This window comes from Aptenodytes patagonicus, chromosome W, assembly GCF_965638725.1.
Source record: "Aptenodytes patagonicus chromosome W, bAptPat1.pri.cur, whole genome shotgun sequence".
In the NCBI taxonomy this organism is placed as follows: domain Eukaryota; kingdom Metazoa; phylum Chordata; class Aves; order Sphenisciformes; family Spheniscidae; genus Aptenodytes; species Aptenodytes patagonicus.
Genome location: NC_134981.1, coordinates 47,933,524 through 47,952,753, shown reverse-complemented (window position 1 = coordinate 47,952,753; position 19,230 = coordinate 47,933,524). Strand labels below are relative to the sequence as shown.

The window sequence follows — 19,230 nt, the reverse complement described above, 5'->3', positions numbered from 1 at the left end:
CCAAGCAAAGCATAGTGATGATGGTACCAGAACTGACTTCAACATGAAACAATCCAACACCACATACCATCTCCATTTTTCCTACCCTGAAAGACAGATGACAGATGGAGCCCGAAGTCATGGACTAAATGAACTCACCGAACATTTTAGAGGGATGGCCCACAGACGAAGGGAATGATATCTCTGTGTGTGTGTGTATATATATATATATATATATAAAAAAAGGGGTGGTGATTAATGAAAATGTACTGGAAAATATGAGACTTGAGCATGACGCAGATGGTATAGAATAAGGGGTGGATATTGTCCTGGTTTCGGCAGGGATAGAGTTAATTTCCTTCCTAGTAGCTGGTACAGTGTTTTGGATTTAATATGAGAACAATGTTGATAACACACCGATGTTTCAGTTGTTGCTAAATAGTGCTTACACTAGCCAAGGACTTTTCAGCTTCCCATGCTCTACCGAGTGAGAAGGCTGGAGGTGCACAAGAAGCTGGGAGGGGGCACAGCCAAACCGGCCAAAGGGACATTCCATACCATGTGACGTCATGCTCAGTACATAAACTGGGGAAAGCTGGCCGGGGGGGCCGCTGCTCGGGGACTGGCTGGGCATCGGTGGGTGGGTGGTGAGCAATTGTACTGTGCATCACTTGTTTTGTGTATTATTATCATCATATTATTATTATCATTTTATTTCAATTATTAAACTGTTTTTATCTCAACCCACGAGTTTTTTCTAACTTGTGCTCTTCCAATTCTCTCCCCCATCCCACCGGGTGGGGGGAGTGAGTGAGCGGCTGCGTGGTACTTAATTGCCGACTGAAATTAAACCACGACAGACAGAAAAGGAAGGGAAAATAATCATAGAATCATAGAATCATAGAATCATTGAGGTTGGAAAAGACCTCTAAGATCATCGAGTCCAACCGTCAACCCAACACCACCAGGCCCACTAAACCATGTCCCTAAGCGCCTCATCTACACGTCTTTTAAATACCTCCAGGGATGGGGACTCCACCACTTCCCTGGGCAGCCTGTTCCAATGTTTCACCACTCTTTCAGTAAAGAAATTTTTCCTTACATCCAATCTAAACCTCCCCTGCCGCAACTTGAGGCCATTTCCTCTCGTCCTATCGCTTGTTACTTCGGAGAAAAGACCAACACCCACCTCGCTACAACTTCCTTTCAGGTAGTTGTAGAGAGCGATGAGGTCTCCCCTCAGCCTCCTTTTCTCCAGGCTGAACAGTCCCAGTTCCCTCAGCCGCTCCTCATAAGACTTGTGCTCCAGACCCCTCACCAGCCTCGTTGCCCTTCTCTGGACACGCTCCAGCACCTCGACGTCCTTCTTGTAGTGAGGGGCCCAAAACTGAACACAGTATTCGAGGTGCGGCCTCACCAGGGCCGAGTACAGGGGCACAATCACTTCCCTACTCCTACTGGCCACACTATTTCTGATACAGGCCAGGATGCCATTGGCCTTCTTGGCCGCCTGGGCACACTGCCGGCTCATGTTCAGCCGGCTGTCGACCAACACCCCCAGGTCCTTTTCCGCCAGGCAGCTTTCCAGCCACTCTTCCCCAAGCCTGTAGCGCTGCATGGGGTTGTTGTGGCCGAAGTGCAGGACCCGGCACTTGGCCTTGTTGAACCTCATACAGTTGGCCTGGGCCCATCCATCCAGCCTGTCCAGGTCCCTCTGCAGAGCCTTCCTACCCTCGAGCAGATCAACACTCCCACCCAACTTGGTGTCGTCTGCAAACTTACTGAGGGTGCACTCAATCCCCTCATCCAGATCATCAATAAAGATATTAAACAAGACCGGCCCCAGTACTGAGCCCTGGGGAACACCGCTCGTGACCGGCCGCCAACTGGATTTGACTCCATTCACCACAACTCTCTGGGCCCGGCCGTCCAGCCAGTTTTTGACCCAGCGCAGAGTCCACCTGTCTAAGCCGTGAGCCGCCAGCTTCTCTAGGAGAATGCTGTGGGAGACAGTGTCAAAGGCCTTGCTGAAGTCCAGGTAGACCACATCCACAGCCTTTCCCTCATCCACTAGGCGGGTCACCTGGTCATAGAAGGAGATTAGGTTGGTCAGGCAGGACCTGCCTCTCATGAACCCGTGCTGGCTGGGCCTGATCCCCTGGTTGTCCCGCTCATGCCTTGTGAGCGCCCTCAAGATGAGCCGCTCCATAATCTTCCCCGGCACCGAGGTCAGGCTGACAGGCCTGTAGTTCCCCGGATCCTCCTTCCGGCCCTTCTTGTGGATGGGCGTCACATTGGCAAGCCTCCAGTCGTCCGGGACCTCCCCCGTTAACCAGGACTGATGATAAATGATGGAGAGTGGCTTGGCGAGCACCTCCGCCAGCTCCCTCAGCACTCTCGGGTGGATCCCATCCGGCCCCATAGACTTGTGAACATCCAGGTGGCATAGCAGGTCATTGACTGCTTCCTCCTGGATTACGGGGGGTTCATCCTGCTCGCCGTCCCCGTCTTCCAGCTCGGGGGGCCGAGTACCCTGAGGATAACTGGTCTGCCTGTTAAAGACTGAGGCAAAGAAGGCATTGAGTACCTCAGCCTTTTCCTCATCCTCGGTGACAATGTTCCCCCTTGCATCCAATAAAGGATGGAGATTCTCCCTGGCTCTCTTCTTGTCATTAATATATTTGTAAAAACTTTTTTTGTTGTCTTTAACGACAGCGGCCAGATTGCGTTCTAGCTGGGCTTTTGCCTTTCTCATTTCCTCTCTGCACAACCTAACGAGATCCCTGTACTCTTCTTGAGTCGCCTGCCCCTTCTTCCACAAGCGGTAAACTCTCCTTTTTTTCCTGAGTCCCAGCAAGAGCTCCCCGTTCAGCCAGGCCGGTCGTCTTCCCCGCCCATTCTTCTTACGGCGTACAGGGACAGCCTGCTCCTGTGCCTTTAAGACTTCCTTCTTGAAGATTGTCCAGCCTTCCTGGACCCCTTTGCCCTTCAGGACCGTCTCCCACGGGACTCTCTCAACCAGCGTCCTGAACAGGCCAAAGTCCGCCCTCCGGAAGTCCATGGTTGCAGTTTTGCTGCCCCCCCTCCTTACTTCACCAAGAAGCGAGAATTCTATCATTTCATGGTCGCTAAGCCCAAGACGGCCTCCGACCACCACATCTCCCACCAGTCCTTCTCTGTTTGTAAACAGCAGGTCGAGCGAGGCACCTCCCCTGGTAGGCTCACTTACCAGCTGTGTCAGGAAGTTGTCTTCCACACACTCCAGGAACCTCCTAGACTGCTTCCTCTCTGCCGTGTTGTATTTCCAGCAGACATCCGGGAAGTTGAAGTCCCCCACGAGAACAAGGGCTAGCGATTGAGAGACTTCTGCCAGCCGCTTATAGAACGCTTCATCCGCCCCTTCATCCTGGTTGGGTGGTCTATAACAGACTCCCAGCAGGATATCTGCCTCGTTGGCCTTCCCCCTCATCCTTACCCATAGACACTCAACCGTACCATCATCACAATCGTTGAGCTCTATACAATCAAAACACTCCCTAACATACAGGGCCACCCCACCGCCTCTCCTTCCTCGCCTGTCCCTTCTGAAGAGTCTGTAGCCATCCATTGCAGCACTCCAGTCGTGAGAGTCACCCCACCATGTTTCTGTGAGGGCGACTAAGTCATATCTCTCCCGCTGCACAATGGCTTCCAGCTCCTCCTGCTTGCCGCCCATGCTGCGTGCATTGGTGTATATGCACTTGAGCTGGGCTATCGATTTCGCCCCCGGCATCGGCACGCCACCCCTCGGCTCATCTCTAGCGAGCCTGGTTTTATCCCCTTCCCCCTTCGAACCTAGTTTAAAGCCCTCTCAATGAGCCCTGCCAATTCATGAGCCATGATCCTTTTTCCCTTGTGAGACAGCTGGACTCCGTCTGTCACCAGCAGGCCCGGTGCCATGTAAACCTCCCCATGATCAAAAAAGCCAAAATTCCTCCGACGGCACCAGCCCCTGAGCCACGCGTTGATCAGGTGTGTTTTCCTGCTCCTTTCGGTATCCTTCCCTGCCACTGCAGGGATAGAGGAAAACACTACCTGTGCTCCCGATCCTTCAACCAGTCGCCCCAGTGCCCTGAAGTCCCTTTTGATCGCTGCAGGACTTCTCTCCACAACCTCATCACTGCCAGCCTGTATAACCAGCAGCGGGTAGTAATCAGAAGGCCGTACCAAACCAGGGAGCTTCCTAGTGATGTCTCTGACCCAGGCCCCAGGGAGGCAGCAGACTTCCCTGTGGGACGGGTCCGGTCGGCATATCGGGCCCTCAAATAATAATAATAATGATAAAAGAATATACAAAATAAGTGATGCACAATGCAATTACTCACCAACTGATGCCCAGCCAGTTCCCAAGCAGCAGTCACCCCTCCCCTGCCTAACTCCCCCCAGTTTATATACTGAACATGACGTCACATGGTATGGAATAGCCCTTTGGCCAGTTTGGGTCAGCTGTCCTGGCTGTGCCCCATCCCAGCTTCTCACTGGCAGGGCATGAGAAGCTGAAAAGTCCTTGACTAGTGTAAGCACTACTTAGCAACAACTAAAAGATCCATGTATTATCAACATTATTCTCATCCTAAATCCAAACCACAGCACTGTACCAGCTACTAGGAAGAAAATTAACTCTATCCCAGCCGAAACCAGGACAGTATCCACCACTTATTCTATACCATCTATGTCATGCCCAGGTCCCCACACTTTCCAATACATTCCAATTAAACACCACTCCTTTTCCTGTCTTTTGATATATACACACAGATATCATTCCCTTAGTCTATGGGCCATCCCTCTAAAATGTTCGTTGAGTTCATTTAGTCCATGACTTTGGGTTCCATCTGTCATAACAGTCCTTCAGGGCAGGAGAGAAGGTGTGTGGTGTTGGATTTTTTACATGCTGAAGCCAGTTTTGGTCCCATCACCGCTGCACTTCTCCAGTTCTATGATCGCTGCACTTTGCTCGGTTGCATCAAAGTTCATTCTTCATTAATCTGGGTGATTCTTACTGTGATATCGTTGATATGGCACATAGCCACCAAAGAAGTGATGATATACAGTGTTACATAGTAATTAACATCATACAATTTAATTCATTGGCTATTCTCACCCAAAATCAAATCCCCTTGAGGTACACATCGGACTTCCCCATCCTCCCATATCACCCACCAAGTGCACCCAGGTCCTCGAGCAAAAGCAATCCCACGGATGGGTTTGCCTTTGCCCGAGGCAGGAATAACCCAAACTGTTTTCCCCAGCATATTTTTTATGTGAACTGCAGGGACTTTATTCCCATCTACAGTACGTAAAAGTTCTGACTGGGCAGGGCCTGCTCGATTGGCAGATCCCCGAGTGTTGACTAACCAGGTGGCCTTTGCTAAATGTGTCCCCCAATGTTTGAACGTCCCGCCACCCATTGCTCTCAGTGTAGTCTTTAACAGTCCATTGTATCGTTCAATTTTCCCAGAGGCTGGTGCATGACAGGGGATGTGATACACCCACTCAATGCCGTGCTCTTTGGCCCAGGTGTCTATGAGGTTGTTTCGGAAATGAGTCCCGTTGTCTGACTCAATTCTTTCTGGGGTGCCATGTCGCCATAGGACTTGCTTCTCAAGGCCCAGGATAGTGTTCCGGGCAGTGGCATGGGGCACGGGATATGTTTCCAGCCATCCCGTGGTTGCCTCCACCATTGTAAGCACATGGCGCTTGCCTTGGCGGGTTTGTGGGAGTGTGATATAATCGATCTGCCAGGCCTCCCCATATTTATATTTCAGCCACCGCCCTCCATACCAGAGAGGCTTTAACCGCTTGGCTTGCTTGATTGCAGCGCATGTTTCGCATTCATGGAAAACCTGCGCAATAGTGTCCATGGTCAAGTCCACCCCTCGATCACGAGCCCACCTGTATGTTGCATCTCTTCCTTGGTGACCTGAGGTGTCATGGGCCCACCGAGCTAGAAATAACTCACCCTTATGTTGCCAGTCCAGATCCCCCTGAGCCACTTCAATCTTAGCAGCCTGATCCACCTGCTGGTTGTTTTGATGTTCTTCAGTGGCCCGACTCTTGGGTACGTGAGCATCTACGTGACGGACTTTTACAACCAGGTTCTCCACCCGGGCAGCAATATCTTGCCACAATGTGGCAGCCCAGATGGGTTTGCCTCTGCGCTGCCAGTTGCTCTGCTTCCATTGCTGCAACCACCCCCACGGGGCATTTGCCACCATCCATGAGTCAGTATAGAGATAGAGCACTGGCCACTTTTCTCGGTCAGCAATGTCTAAAGCCAGCTGGATGGCCTTTACTTCTGCAAATTGGCTCGATTCACCTTCTCCTTCAGCAGTTTCTACAACTTGTCGCATAGGACTCCATACAGCAGCTTTCCACCTCCGATGCTTTCCCACAAGACGACAGGACCCATCAGTGAACAGGGCATATTGCTTCTCATTTTCTGGTAGTTCATTACACATTGGAGCATCCTCAGCACGCGTCACCTCCTCCTCTGGCGATATTCCAAAATCTTTGACCTCTGGCCAATCCATGATCACTTCCAGGATTCCTGGGCGACTGGGGTTTCCTGTTCGAGCCCGTTGTGTGATCAGTGCAACCCACTTACTCCATGTAGCATCAGTTGCATGATGTGTACAGGGGACCCTCCCTCTGAACATCCAGCCCAGCACCGGCAGTCAGGGTGCCAGGAGGAGCTGTGCTTCAGTGCCGATCACTTCTGAAGCAGCTCGAACCCCTTCATATGCTGCCAATATCTCTTTTTCAGTTGGAGTATAGCGGGCCTCGGATCCTCTGTATCCCCGACTCCAAAACCCTAGGGGTCGACCTCGAGTCTCCCCTGGTGCTTTCTGCCAGAGGCTCCAGGTAGGGCCGTTCTCCCCGGCTGCGGTGTAGAGCACATTTTTTACATCTTGCCCTACCCGGACTGGCCCCAGGGCTACTGCATGAACTATCTCCTCTTTAATTTGTTCAAAAGCTTGTCGTTGCTCAGGGCCCCGTTTGAAATCGTTCTTCTTTCGGGTCACTTGGTATGGAGGGCTTACAATCAGACTGTAATTTGGAATGTGCATTCTCCAAAAACCCACGACGCCTAAGAAAGCTTGTGTTTCCTTTTTGCTAGTTGGTGGAGACATGGCTGTTATTTTATTGATCACATCTATTGGGATCTGACGACGTCCATCTTGCCATTTTATTCCTAAAAACTGGATCTCCTGTGCAGGTCCCTTGACCTTACTTTGTTTTATGGCAAAACCGGCCTTCAGCAGGATTTGGACTATTTCCTTCCCTTTTTCAAAATCTTCTCCTGCTGTGTTGCCCCACACGATGATGTCGTCAATGTATTGCAGGTGTTCTGGAGCACCACCCTGCTCCAGTGCAGTCTGGATCAGTCCATGGCAAATGGTGGGGCTGTGTTTCCACCCCTGGGGCAGTCGGTTCCAGGTGTACTGGACGCCCCTCCAAGTGAAAGCAAACTGTGGCCTGCACTCTGCTGCCAAAGGGATTGAGAAAAATGCATTAGCAATATCAGTTGTGGCATACCACTTGGCTGTCTTTGACTCCAATTCGTATTGAAGTTCTAGCATGTCTGGCACGGCAGCACTCAGCGGTGGCGTCACTTCATTTAGGCCACGATAGTCTACTGTTAGTCTCCACTGTCCATCAGACATTTGCACTGGCCATATGGGACTGTTAAAGGGTGAGCGAGTCTTGCTGATCACTCCTTGGCTCTCCAGTCGACGAATCAGCTTATGGATGGGAATCAGGGAGTCTCAGTTGGTGTGTTATTGCTGCCGGTGCACCGCTGTGGTGGCGATTGGCACCTGTTGTTCTTCAACCTTCAGCAACCCCACAATAGAACGGTCCTCCGAGAGACCAGGCAAGGTGGACAGCTGTTTAATTTCCTCCATCTCCAAGGCAGCTATACCAAAAGCCCACCGGTACCCTTTTGGGTCCTTGAAATACCCTCTCCTGAGGTAGTCTATGCCAAGGATGCACGGAGCATCTGGGCCAGTCACAATGGGGTGCTTCTGCCACCCATTCCCAGTTAGACTCACTTCGGCTTCCAATACAGTTAGCTGTTGGGATCCCCCCGTCACCCCAGAAATACAGATGGGTTCTGCCCCTATATAGCTTGATGGCATTAGGGTACACTGTGCACCGGTGTCCACTAGAGCCTTATACTTCTGTGGGTCTGACGTGCCAGGCCGCCGAATCCACACAGTCCAGTAAACCCGGTTGTCCCTTTCCTCCCCCTGGCTGGAGGCAGGGCCCCTCTAGTCCTCCTGATTGTATTCGTTTCTCATTTCCTGTAAATACGAGTCAGAAGTTTCTTCATTAAGATCAAGAGTAAGATCAGCCCTTCTACTCTCTCTGGGGAACTGCCCGCTGGAAACTGGAGCAGCAATTTTCCTGGAAGAACCCCCTTTTGTGATTTTGTGTTTTCCCTTGCAACTCACGTACACGTGCCTCTAAGTAGGTTTTCCATCCCACTTCCTCATGTCCTCTCCGTGGTCACGCAGGTAAAACCGTAGGGTGCCCCGTGGTGTGTACCCTTTATATTCTCTCTCTTGAGCAAAAGAACGCTGACTCCTAATAGCCATGATATTGGTCCGTACAGGTGGGGAGTAGGACCTATCCTCTCTGAGTTGCTGGACCTCCCGGGACAGTTTCTCCATACCCGAGATGAGGGAGGAAGAGAGACTTTCCTCGTATTGCCAGAGTTGACCAGCCAATTCATCCACTGTTTGTCCCTCTCCATCTTTCCAGGTCATCACTGCCAATGAATTGGCGTATGACGATAGTGAGCTCCTTACAAACTTCCGCCACATGGGTCGCGTGCACTTGACTTCATCTGGATCTTTGGGTAGCTGCTCATTGTTCAGGTCATCATAAATCACCTCCAGCATGGCTAATTCCCTCAGGTACTGGATACCTCTCTCCATGGTGGTCCATTTGCTTGGGTGACATATGACATCTTCCTTAAAGGGATACCTTTCCTTCACGCTTGACAGGAGTCGCCTCCAAAGGCTGAGGACTCGTGTCCCTTTTCCAATTGCTTTGTCAATGCCCCCTTCCCTGGAAAGGGATCCCAGCTGCTTGGCTTCCCTACCCTCTAATTCCAGGCTACTGGCCCCATTATCCCAGCATCGGAGCAGCCAGGTGACAATATGCTCGCCTGGACGACGGCTGAAATCTTTTCATATATCTCGCAGCTCACTCAGGGATAGAGATCGGGTCGTTACTGCCTCGTTTATGAGTTCTTCCTCTTCCTCCTCCCCGATCACCGGCCGGCTCTCCTCCTCCTGTTCTCGTGATGGCCCTTCTCCAGGGTCATCTGCCTCGTACACTTCTTCCTCAGGCTCCCTTTTAGAAGCAGCTTCTTCCTCCCTTACTAAACGAGCCGACTTCCGCTTCCAAGATTTCTTCTTGTGTACAGGGGCGACTGATACCAGCACAGGTTGGCTCTTTGGTTCAGCCGCAAGGTGTGTTGCTGGGGTCTGAGTGGCCGCAGGGCCTGTTGTTTTACCATCAGATCCAGAGACCTTCTCTTCCCTTTGAGGGTACTGAATGGTGTTGAACAGGGCTCGGTAGGCATGGGCCAGGCCCCAGCACATTGCAATGAGCTGCATCTCTCTGGAGTTGCCAGGGTGACAGCATACTTTTTCCAAATATTCTCCTAACTTTTCAGGATTCCGCACTTGCTCAGGGGTGAAGTTCCAAAACACTGGGGGTGCCCATTGGCCTAGGTACTTGCCCATGCTATCCCACACACCCTGCCACTCATAACTATCCAGCCTTGGGGCAGATCTCTGGATGATATTCTTAAATTGCTTATTAACCTTCGACAAAACCAAAACAATATTCCCAAGAGATACCAACAGAAGTATCTTAACTACCCAAGGATGTTCAAGATACTGAAAAGTTACTGTAATGAAGGAGGAAACATCATAGAAGAAGGTAGCGACGCTGCCATTCTGTATTTCCTCCATAAAAAAACCCTCAGAGGAAGAACTGTAATTGCTAATTGTCTCCACGAAGTGGTACCCGAAGTACAGTAATGGCTTCAGTACAAAGCTAAAATACCAGATTAAGCTCAAGGCCATTGTTTTAATAACAAACCTCCCAGGCAAAGCATCACTAATCACTGCAGACCACAGCAAACTGCAAAAACCAACACTAATATTTAACATGTACAAACCCTGGCGACAGGCACTGCGGCTACTCAAACCCCTGCGACAGGCACTGTGGCTGAACCAGAGAACCAACCCATGCCGATATCAGTTGCCCCTATACACAAGAAGAAATACACAAGTAATCAACTCGTTTAGTAAGGGATGAAGATGAACCAGGGCCATCACGAGAACAGGAGGAGGAAGAGGCAGAACCCATAAATGAGATGGTAACCACCCGATCCCTATCCCTGAGCGAGCTGCGAGATATACAAAAAGATTTCAGTCGTCATCCAGGCGAGCATATTGTCACCTGGCTGCTCCGATGCTGGGATAATGGAGCCAGTGGCCTGGAATTAGAGGGTAGGGAAGCCAAGCAGCTGGGATCCCTTTCTAGGGAAGGGGGCATTGACAAAGCGATTGGAAAAGGGACACGAGTCCTCAGCCTTTGGAGGCGACTCTTGTCAAGCGTGAAGGAAAGGTATCCCTTCAAGGAAGATGTCATATGTCACCCAGGCAAGTGGACCACCATGGAGAGAGGTATCCAGTTTCTGAGAGAATTAGCTGTTCTGGAGGTGATTTATGATGACCTGAACAATGAACAACTATCCAAAGATCCAGACGAAGTCAAGTGCACACGACCCATGTGGCGGAAGTTTATAAGGAGCTCACCATCGTCATACGCCAATTCATTGGCAGTGATGACCTGGAAAGACAGAGAGGAACAAATGGTGGATGAATTGGCTGGTCAACTCCGGCAATACGAGGAAAGTCTCTCTTCCTCCCTCGTCTCGGCTGTGGAGAAACTGTCCCGGGAGGTCCAGGAACTCAGAGAGGATAGGTCCTACTCCCCACCTGTACGGACCAGTATCTCGGCTATTAGGAGTCAGCGTTCTTTTGCTCAAGAGAGAGAATATAAAGGGTACACACCACGGGGCACCCTATGGTTTTACCTGTGTGACCACGGAGAGGACATGAGGAAGTGGGATGGGAAACCTACTGCAGCCCTAGGGGCACGGGTACGCGAATTGCAAGGGAAAACAATCACAGAAAGAGGTTCTTCCAGGAAAATTGCTGCTCCAGTTTCCAGCGGGCAGTTCCCCAGAGAGAGTAGAAGGGCTGATCTTACTCTTGATCTTAATGAAGAAACTTCTGACTCGTACGTACAAGAAATGAGAAACGAGTACTGTGATGAGGATTAGAGGGGCCCTGCCTCCAGCCAGGGGGAGGAAAGGGACAACCGGGTTTACTGGACTGTGTGGATTCGGTGGCCTGGCACATCAGACCCACAGGAGTATAAGGCTCTGGTAGACACCGGTGCACGGTGTACCCTAATGCCATCAAGCTATATAGGGGCAGAACCCATCTGTATTTCTGGGGTGACGGGGGGATCCCAACAGCTAACTGTATTGGAAGCCGAAGTGAGTCTAACTGGGAATGGGTGGCAGAAGCACCCCATTGTGACTGGCCCAGATGCTCCGTGCATCCTTGGCATAGACTACCTCAGGAGAGGGTATTTCAAGGACCCAAAAGGGTACCGGTGGGCTTTTGGTATAGCTGCCTTGGAGATGGAGGAAATTAAACAGCTGTCCACCTTGCCTGGTCTCTCGGAGGACCGTTCTATTGTGGGATTGCTGAAGGTTGAAGACCAACAAGTGCCACTCGCTACCACCACGGTGCACCGGCAGCAATATCGCACCAACCGAGACTCCTTGATTCCCATCCATGAGCTGATTCGTCGACTGGAGAGCCAAGGAGTGATCAGCAAGACTCGTTCACCCTTTAACAGTCCCATATGGCCAGTGCGAAAGTCTGATGGAGAGTGGAGACTAACAGTAGACTATCGTGGCCTAAATGAAGTCACGCCACCGCTGAGTGCTGCTGTGCCGGACATCCTAGAAATTCATTACGAACTGGAGTCAAAGGCAACCAAGTGGTATGCCACAACTGATATTGCTAATGCGTTCTTCTCAAGCCCTTTGGCAGCAGAGTGCAGGCCACAGTTTGCTTTCACTTGGAGGGGCGTCCAGTACACCTGGAACCGACTGCCCCAGGGGTGGAAACACAGCCCCACCATTTGCCATGGAGTGATCCAGAGTGCGCTGGAACAGGGTGGAGCTCCAGAACACCTGCAATACATTGACGACATCATCGTGTGGGGCAACACAGCAGGAGAAGATTTTGAAAAAGGGAAGGAAATAGTCCAAATCCTGCTGAAGGCCGGTTTTGCCATAAAACAAAGTAAGGTCAAGGGACCTGCACAGGAGATCCAGTTTTTAGGAATAAAATGGCAAGATGGACGTCGTCAGATCCCAATGGATGTGATCAATAAAATAACAGCCATGTCTCCACCAACTAGCAAAAAGGAAACACAAGCTTTCTTAGGCGTCATGGGTTTTTGGAGAATGCATATCCCAAATTACAGTCTGATTGTAAACCCTCTCTATCAAGTGACCCGAAAGAAGAACGATTTCAAATGGGGCCCTGAGCAACGACAAGCTTTTGAACAAATTAAAGAGGAGATAGTTCATGCAGTAGCCCTGGGGCCAGTCCGGGCAGGGCAAGATGTAAAAAATGTGCTCTACACCGCAGCCGGGGAGAACGGCCCTACCTGGAGCCTCTGGCAGAAAGCACCAGGGGAGACTCGAGGTCGACCCCTAGGGTTTTGGAGTCGGGGATACAGAGGATCCGAGGCCCACTATACTCCAACTGAAAAAGAGATATTAGCAGCATATGAAGGGGTTCGAGCTGCTTCGGAAGTGATCGGCACTGAAGCACAGCTCCTCCTGGCACCCCGACTGCCGGTGCTAGGCTGGATGTTCAGAGGGAGGGTCCCCTGTACACATCATGCAACTGATGCTATGTGGAGTAAGTGGGTCGCACTGATCACACAACGGGCTCGAATAGGAAACCCCAGTCGCCCAGGAATCCTGGAAGTGATCATGGATTGGCCAGAGGGCAAAGATTTTGGAATATCGCCAGAGGAGGAGGTGACGCGTGCTGAGGAGGCCCCAATGTATAATGAACTACCAGAAAATGAGAAGCAATATGCCCTGTTCACTGATGGGTCCTGTCGTCTTGTGGGAAAACATCGGAGGTGGAAAGCTGCTGTATGGAGTCCTATGCGACAAGTTGTAGAAACTGCTGAAGGAGAAGGTGAATCGAGCCAATTTGCAGAAGTAAAGGCCATCCAGCTGGCTTTAGACATTGCTGACTGAGAAAAGTGGCCAGTGCTCTCTCTCTGTACTGACTCATGGATGGTGGCAAATGCCCCGTGGGGGTGGTTGCAGCAATGGAAGCAGAGCAACTGGCAGCGCAGAGGCAAACCCATCTGGGCTGCCGCATTGTGGCAAGATATTGCTGCCCGGGTGGAGAACCTGGTTGTAAAAGTCCGTCACGTAGATGCTCACGTACCCAAGAGTCGGGCCACTGAAGAGCATCAAAACAACCAGCAGGTGGATCAGGCTGCTAAGATTGAAGTGGCTCAGGTGGATCTGGACTGGCAACATAAGGGTGAGTTATTTCTAGCTCGGTGGGCCCATGACACCTCAGGTCACCAAGGAAGAGGTGCAACATACAGGTGGGCTCGTGATCGAGGGGTGGACTTGACCATGGACACTATTGCGCAGGTTATCCATGAATGCGAAACATGCGCTGCAATCAAGCAAGCCAAGCGGTTAAAGCCTTTTTGGTATGGAGGACGATGGCTGAAATATAAATATGGGGAGGCCTGGCAGATCGATTATATCACACTCCCACAAACCCGCCAAGGCAAGCGCCACGTGCTTACAATGGTGGAGGCAACCACCGGATGGCTGGAAACATATCCCGTGCCCCATGCCACTGCCCGGAACCCTATCCTGGGCCTTGAGAAGCAAGTCCTATGGCGACATGGCACCCCAGAAAGAATTGAGTCAGACAACGGGACTCATTTCCGAAACAACCTCATAGACACCTGGGCCAAAGAGCACGGCATTGAGTGGGTGTATCACATCCCCTAACATGCACCAGCCTCTGGGAAAATCGAACGATACAATGGACTGTTAAAGACTACACTGAGAGCAATGGGTGGCGGGACGTTCAAACATTGGGATACGCATTTAGCAAAGGCCACCTGGTTAGTCAACACGAGGGGATCTGCCAATCGAGCTGGCCCTGCCCAGTCAGAACTTTTACGTACTGTAGATGGGAATAAAGTCCCTGCAGTTCACATAAAAAATATGCTGGGGAAGACAGTTTGGGTTATTCCTGCCTCGGGCAGAGGCAGACCCATCCATGGGATTGCTTTTGCTCAAGGACCTGGGTGCACTTGGTGGATAATGCGGAAGGATGGGGAAGTCCGATGTGTACCTCAAGGGGATTTGATTTTGGGTGAGAATAGCCAATGATCTGAATTATGTGATGTTAAGTACTAATTATAGTTATAATAGTTATACCAATAATACACAGATATACTAATAATATTATATGCCGTACTAATGTTATTACGATAAGAATCACCCAGACTAATGAAGAATAACTTCAGTGAAGCCAAGCAAAGCACAGTGATGATGGTACCAGAACTGACTTCAACATGAAACAATCCAACACCACATACCATCTCCATTTTTCCTGCCCTGGAAGATTATTATGACAGATGGAGCCCGAAGTCATGGACTAAATGAACTCACCGAACATTTTAGAGGGATGGCCCACAGACTAGGGGAATGGTATCTCTGTGTGTGTGTGTGTATGTATATATTAAAAAAAAAAGGGGGGTGGTGATTAATGAAAATGTACTGGAAAATATGAGACTTGAGCATGACGTAGATGGTATAGAATAAGGCGTGGATATTGTCCTGGTTTCGGCAGGGATAGAGTTAATTTCTTTTCTAGTAGCTGGTACAGTGTTTTGGATTTAGGATGAGAACAAAGTTGATAACGCACCGATGTTTTAGTTGTTGCTAGGTAGTGCTTACACTAGCCAAGGACTTTTCAGCTTCCCATGCTCTACCGAGTGAGAAGGCTGGAGGTGCACAAGAAGCTGGGAGGGGGCACAGCCAAACTGGCCAAAGGGACATTCCATACCATGTGACGTCATGCTCAGTACATAAACTGGGGAAAGCTGGCCGGGGGGGCCTCTGCTCGGGGACTGGCTGGGCATCGGTCGGCGGGTGGTGAGCAATTGTACTGTGCATCACTTGCTTTGTGTATTATTATTATTATCATATTATTATTATCATTTTATTTCAATTATTAAACTGTTTTTATCTCAACCCACGAGTTTTCTAACTTGTGCTCTTCCAATTCTCTCCCCCATCCCACCAGGGGAGGGGGGAGCGAGCGAGCAGCTGCGTGGTGCTTAGTTGCCGACTGAGGTTAAACCACGACAACTAGTCAAGGACTTTTCAGCTCCTCATGCCCTGCCAGTGAGAAGCTGGGAGGGGGCACAGCCAGGACAGCTGACCCAAACTGGCCAAAGGGCTATTCCATACCATGGAACATCATGCTCAGTACATAAACTGGGGGAAAGCTGGCCGGGGGGGTGCTGCTCGGGAACTGGCTGGGCATTGGTCGGCGGGTGGTGAGCAATTGCATTGTGCATCATTTGCTTTGTTTATTATTATTATTATTATTATTTTCTATTTCAATTATTAAACTGTTTTTATCTCAACCCACGAGTTTTCTCGCTTTTACTCTTCTAATTCTCTCTCTCTGCCCCATCCCACCGGGGGAGGGGGGAGTGAGCGAGCGGCTGTGTGGTGCTCAGTTGCCGACTGAGGTTAAACCACAACAGGAGTTATACTATCTATATTGGTTTACAAGCTAATTCTTTACAAGATTGTGTGGCTCACTATTGAAAAAAGCACTTTCTACGGTATAATAGAGAATGTATTTCTTTATTTTTCAAGCAGCCCTTCTCTTCTTTCCAAAGTTAAAGCCCAGATTACAGACAACTTGTAACGTTTCTGAGTAAAAACAGTGTTTGATTTATAGAGCTTTAAAAAAAAAAAAAAAAAACCCACCCTAAATTTTACTTTGGTCAGTTGGATTTTTTTAAAATTTTTTTCTTGGACAAGGATATTTGCACCACCACTGGGATAGAATTTTGTTTTTAAAGTTAAGATGAGAATGACTTTTAGGTACTGGTACATCAGTCCATTCACAGTGGATATGTCAATGCATTTTACCAGCTCATACAGTTCATCAGTGAAAGGGATTACTAAATTGTATATTTTTCTTTAAACAGAAAATGTAATCAATCATAAGGATAAAGAAGGATTTACTCCTCTGATGTGGGCTGCAGCTCATGGGCAGATAGCAGTAGTGGAATTTCTCCTCCAGAACGTAAGGAAAAGACCACGCTTCATTTTAAATGTCTTGATTTACTTTTTAGTTCAATTTGCCTTCCTAAGTTTGTCAATGCTGCTGTACATTTAAAAGTTTTAAAGTTAAGTTCTGTATAAAACCTCACTTCAGAAAAGCGTGGTTCACTTGATTTTTTTATTATTATTTCAGGGTGCAGATCCACAGATTTTGGGGAAAGGGTGCGAAAGTGCCCTCTCACTGGCTTGCAGTAAAGGATACACAGATATTGTCAAAATGCTGCTCGACTGTGGAGTTGATGTCAATGAGTATGACTGGGTAAGTCTCTAGCTTGAATATACATCAGAATGTGCTTTGGTCAGAAATTTGAAACAGGGCACAGCACTGGCTTGGGTTTGAAAATTGTTCTACTTCTGAAATATCTGAGATTTTCAAAACTTGCATAGGATGCTCTTTGACAGCATGAGAGAAATTGGCCCTACTAGTTCTGACTTCTTGGTTAAAAAGAGAGTGAGAGTAACACTGAGCCCTTATTAGAAGGGTGAGCTTACAATCTAAACAGTAGACAAAAAAAGATGGAAGTTGTGAAGAACCAAAACTGAGAACCTGATTTTTATGAAACCTGTGAAGTCTCTTACTGATACATAGAAGTATACTGGTGTGTTAAGGAATTACAATTGCAGACTACTCAATCATTAAGCATCTAAGGCTTTTCCCTGCTTTTGCAGAATGGAGGCACACCTCTACTATATGCAGTGCATGGGAACCATGTGAAATGTGTAAAAATTCTTCTTGGTAAGCAGACTGTCCAAACTGAATTATCAGTAATGATATACTATCAGTTCTTATTGTCAGAAATGTGAGTTTGTTTCCTTTCCTATTTTACACAGAAAGTGGTGCTGATCCAACTATTGAAACAGATGCTGGCTATAATTCCATGGACTTGTCTGTAGCCTTGGGCTATCGGAGTGGTGAGTATTGCAAATCATAGAATATCTCAAGTTGGAAGGGACCCATAAGGATCATTGAGTCCAACTCCCTGCTCCTCGCAGGACTACCTAACACTAAACCATATGACTAAGAGCGTTGTCCAGACGCTCCTTGAACTCTGACAGGCTTGGTGCCATGACCACTTCCCTGGGGAGCTTGTTCCAGTGACCGACCACCCTCTCAGTGAAGAACCTTGTCCTAATGTCCAGTCTGCACTTCCCCTGACGCAGCTTCATTCCATTTCCTCGTGTCCTATCGCTGGTCACCAGAGAGAGGAGATCAGCACCTCCCCCTCCGCTGCCCCCCTTGAGGAAGTTGTAGACTGCGATGAGGTCATAGAATCATAGAATCATTAAGGTTGGAAAAGACCTCTAAGATCATCGAGTCCAACCGTCAACCCAACACCACCATGCCCACTAAACCATGTCCCTAAGCGCCTCATCTACATGTCTTTTAAATATTCCCAGGGATGGTGACTCAACCACTTCCCTGGGCAGCCTGTTTCAATGTTTAACCACTCTTTCAGTAAAGAAATTTTTCCTCATGTCCAAAGGCTGAGGTCACCCCTCAGCCTTCTCTTCTCCAAGCTGAACAAGCCAAGTGACCTCAGCCGCTCCTCCTAAGTCTTGCCCTCGAGGCCTTTCGCCATCTTGGTCGCCCTCCTCTGGACACACTCTAATAGTTTGATGTCCTTCTTATATTGAGGCGCCCAAAACTGCACACAGGACTCGAGGTGGGACCGCACCAGTGCAGTGTAGAGTGGGACAATTGCCTCCCTCGACCAGCTAGCTATGCTGGGCTTGATGCACCCCAGGACATGGTTGGCCCTTTTGGCTGCCAGGGCACACTCTTGACTCATATGCAACTTGCCATCATCCCAAACGCCCAGATTTCTTTCCGCGGGGCTGCTCTCCAGCCTCTCGTCCCCCAATTTGTACATATACCCAGGATTACCCCATCCCAGGTGGAGAATCCAGCACTTGCTCTTGTTAAATTTCATAGGGTTGGTGATTGCCCAGCTCTCTAGTCTATCCAGATCTCTCTGTAAGGCCTCTCTACCCTCGAGGGAGGCCACAGCTCCTCCTAGTTTATACCCAATGTATTATGGACTTGTCTAGCTGTATGCTGGACATTTTGTCCAGAAGGATACTGTGAGAGACAGTATCAAAAGCTTTGCTAAAATCCCAAAACCCCACATCTACTGGCTTCCCTTGGCCAACTAGATGGGTGACCTTGTCATAAAAGGAAATTAAGTTAGTTAAGCAGGACTTTCCCCTCGTGAACCCGTGCTGGCTATGACCAATGGCTGCATTGTCTCTCAAGTGTTTTTCAATAACTCCCAGAATGACCTTCTCCATAATTTTACCGGGCACTGAAGTGAGAGTGACAGGCCTGTAATTACCAGGGTCTTCCTTCTTACTCTTCTTGAAAATTGGGACAAGATTTGCCAGCTTCCAGTCAACTGGGACCTCTCCAGACTCCCAAGACTGTTGAAAAATAATGGAGAGAGGTCCTGCGATGACATCGGCCAGCTCTTTCAGTACCCTGGGATGAATCCCATTGGGCCCCATAGACTTATGCGCATCCAGCTGGAGCAGCAAGTCTCGAACAAGTTCAAAGTCAGCTGGGAGTTTATCATCCCCCCAGTCACGGTCTTCCAACACAGGGCTCCGGGGGTCCCAGGGCCCATCATCGGTGTTAAAGGCAGAGGCGAAGAAGGCATTAAACATCTCCGCTTTGTCTACGTCCC

The 19,230-nt window shown here is 49.4% G+C and overlaps 1 protein-coding gene across 1 annotated transcript in view; it reads left to right on the top strand.

Moving 5' to 3' along the window:
* The window catches only part of LOC143172266 (ankyrin repeat family A protein 2-like), a 30,194-nt gene extending 12,713 nt beyond the window's left edge, over window positions 1-17,481 (top strand). Inside the window, exons 2-5 of the mRNA XM_076361488.1 lie at window positions 16,414-16,511; window positions 16,683-16,808; window positions 17,219-17,285; window positions 17,381-17,481. Of these exons, the coding sequence (XP_076217603.1) occupies window positions 16,414-16,511; window positions 16,683-16,808; window positions 17,219-17,285; window positions 17,381-17,481 (392 nt within the window). The remainder of the gene's footprint in view (window positions 1-16,413; window positions 16,512-16,682; window positions 16,809-17,218; window positions 17,286-17,380) is intronic.
* Window positions 17,482-19,230: the final 1,749 nt, after the last annotated feature.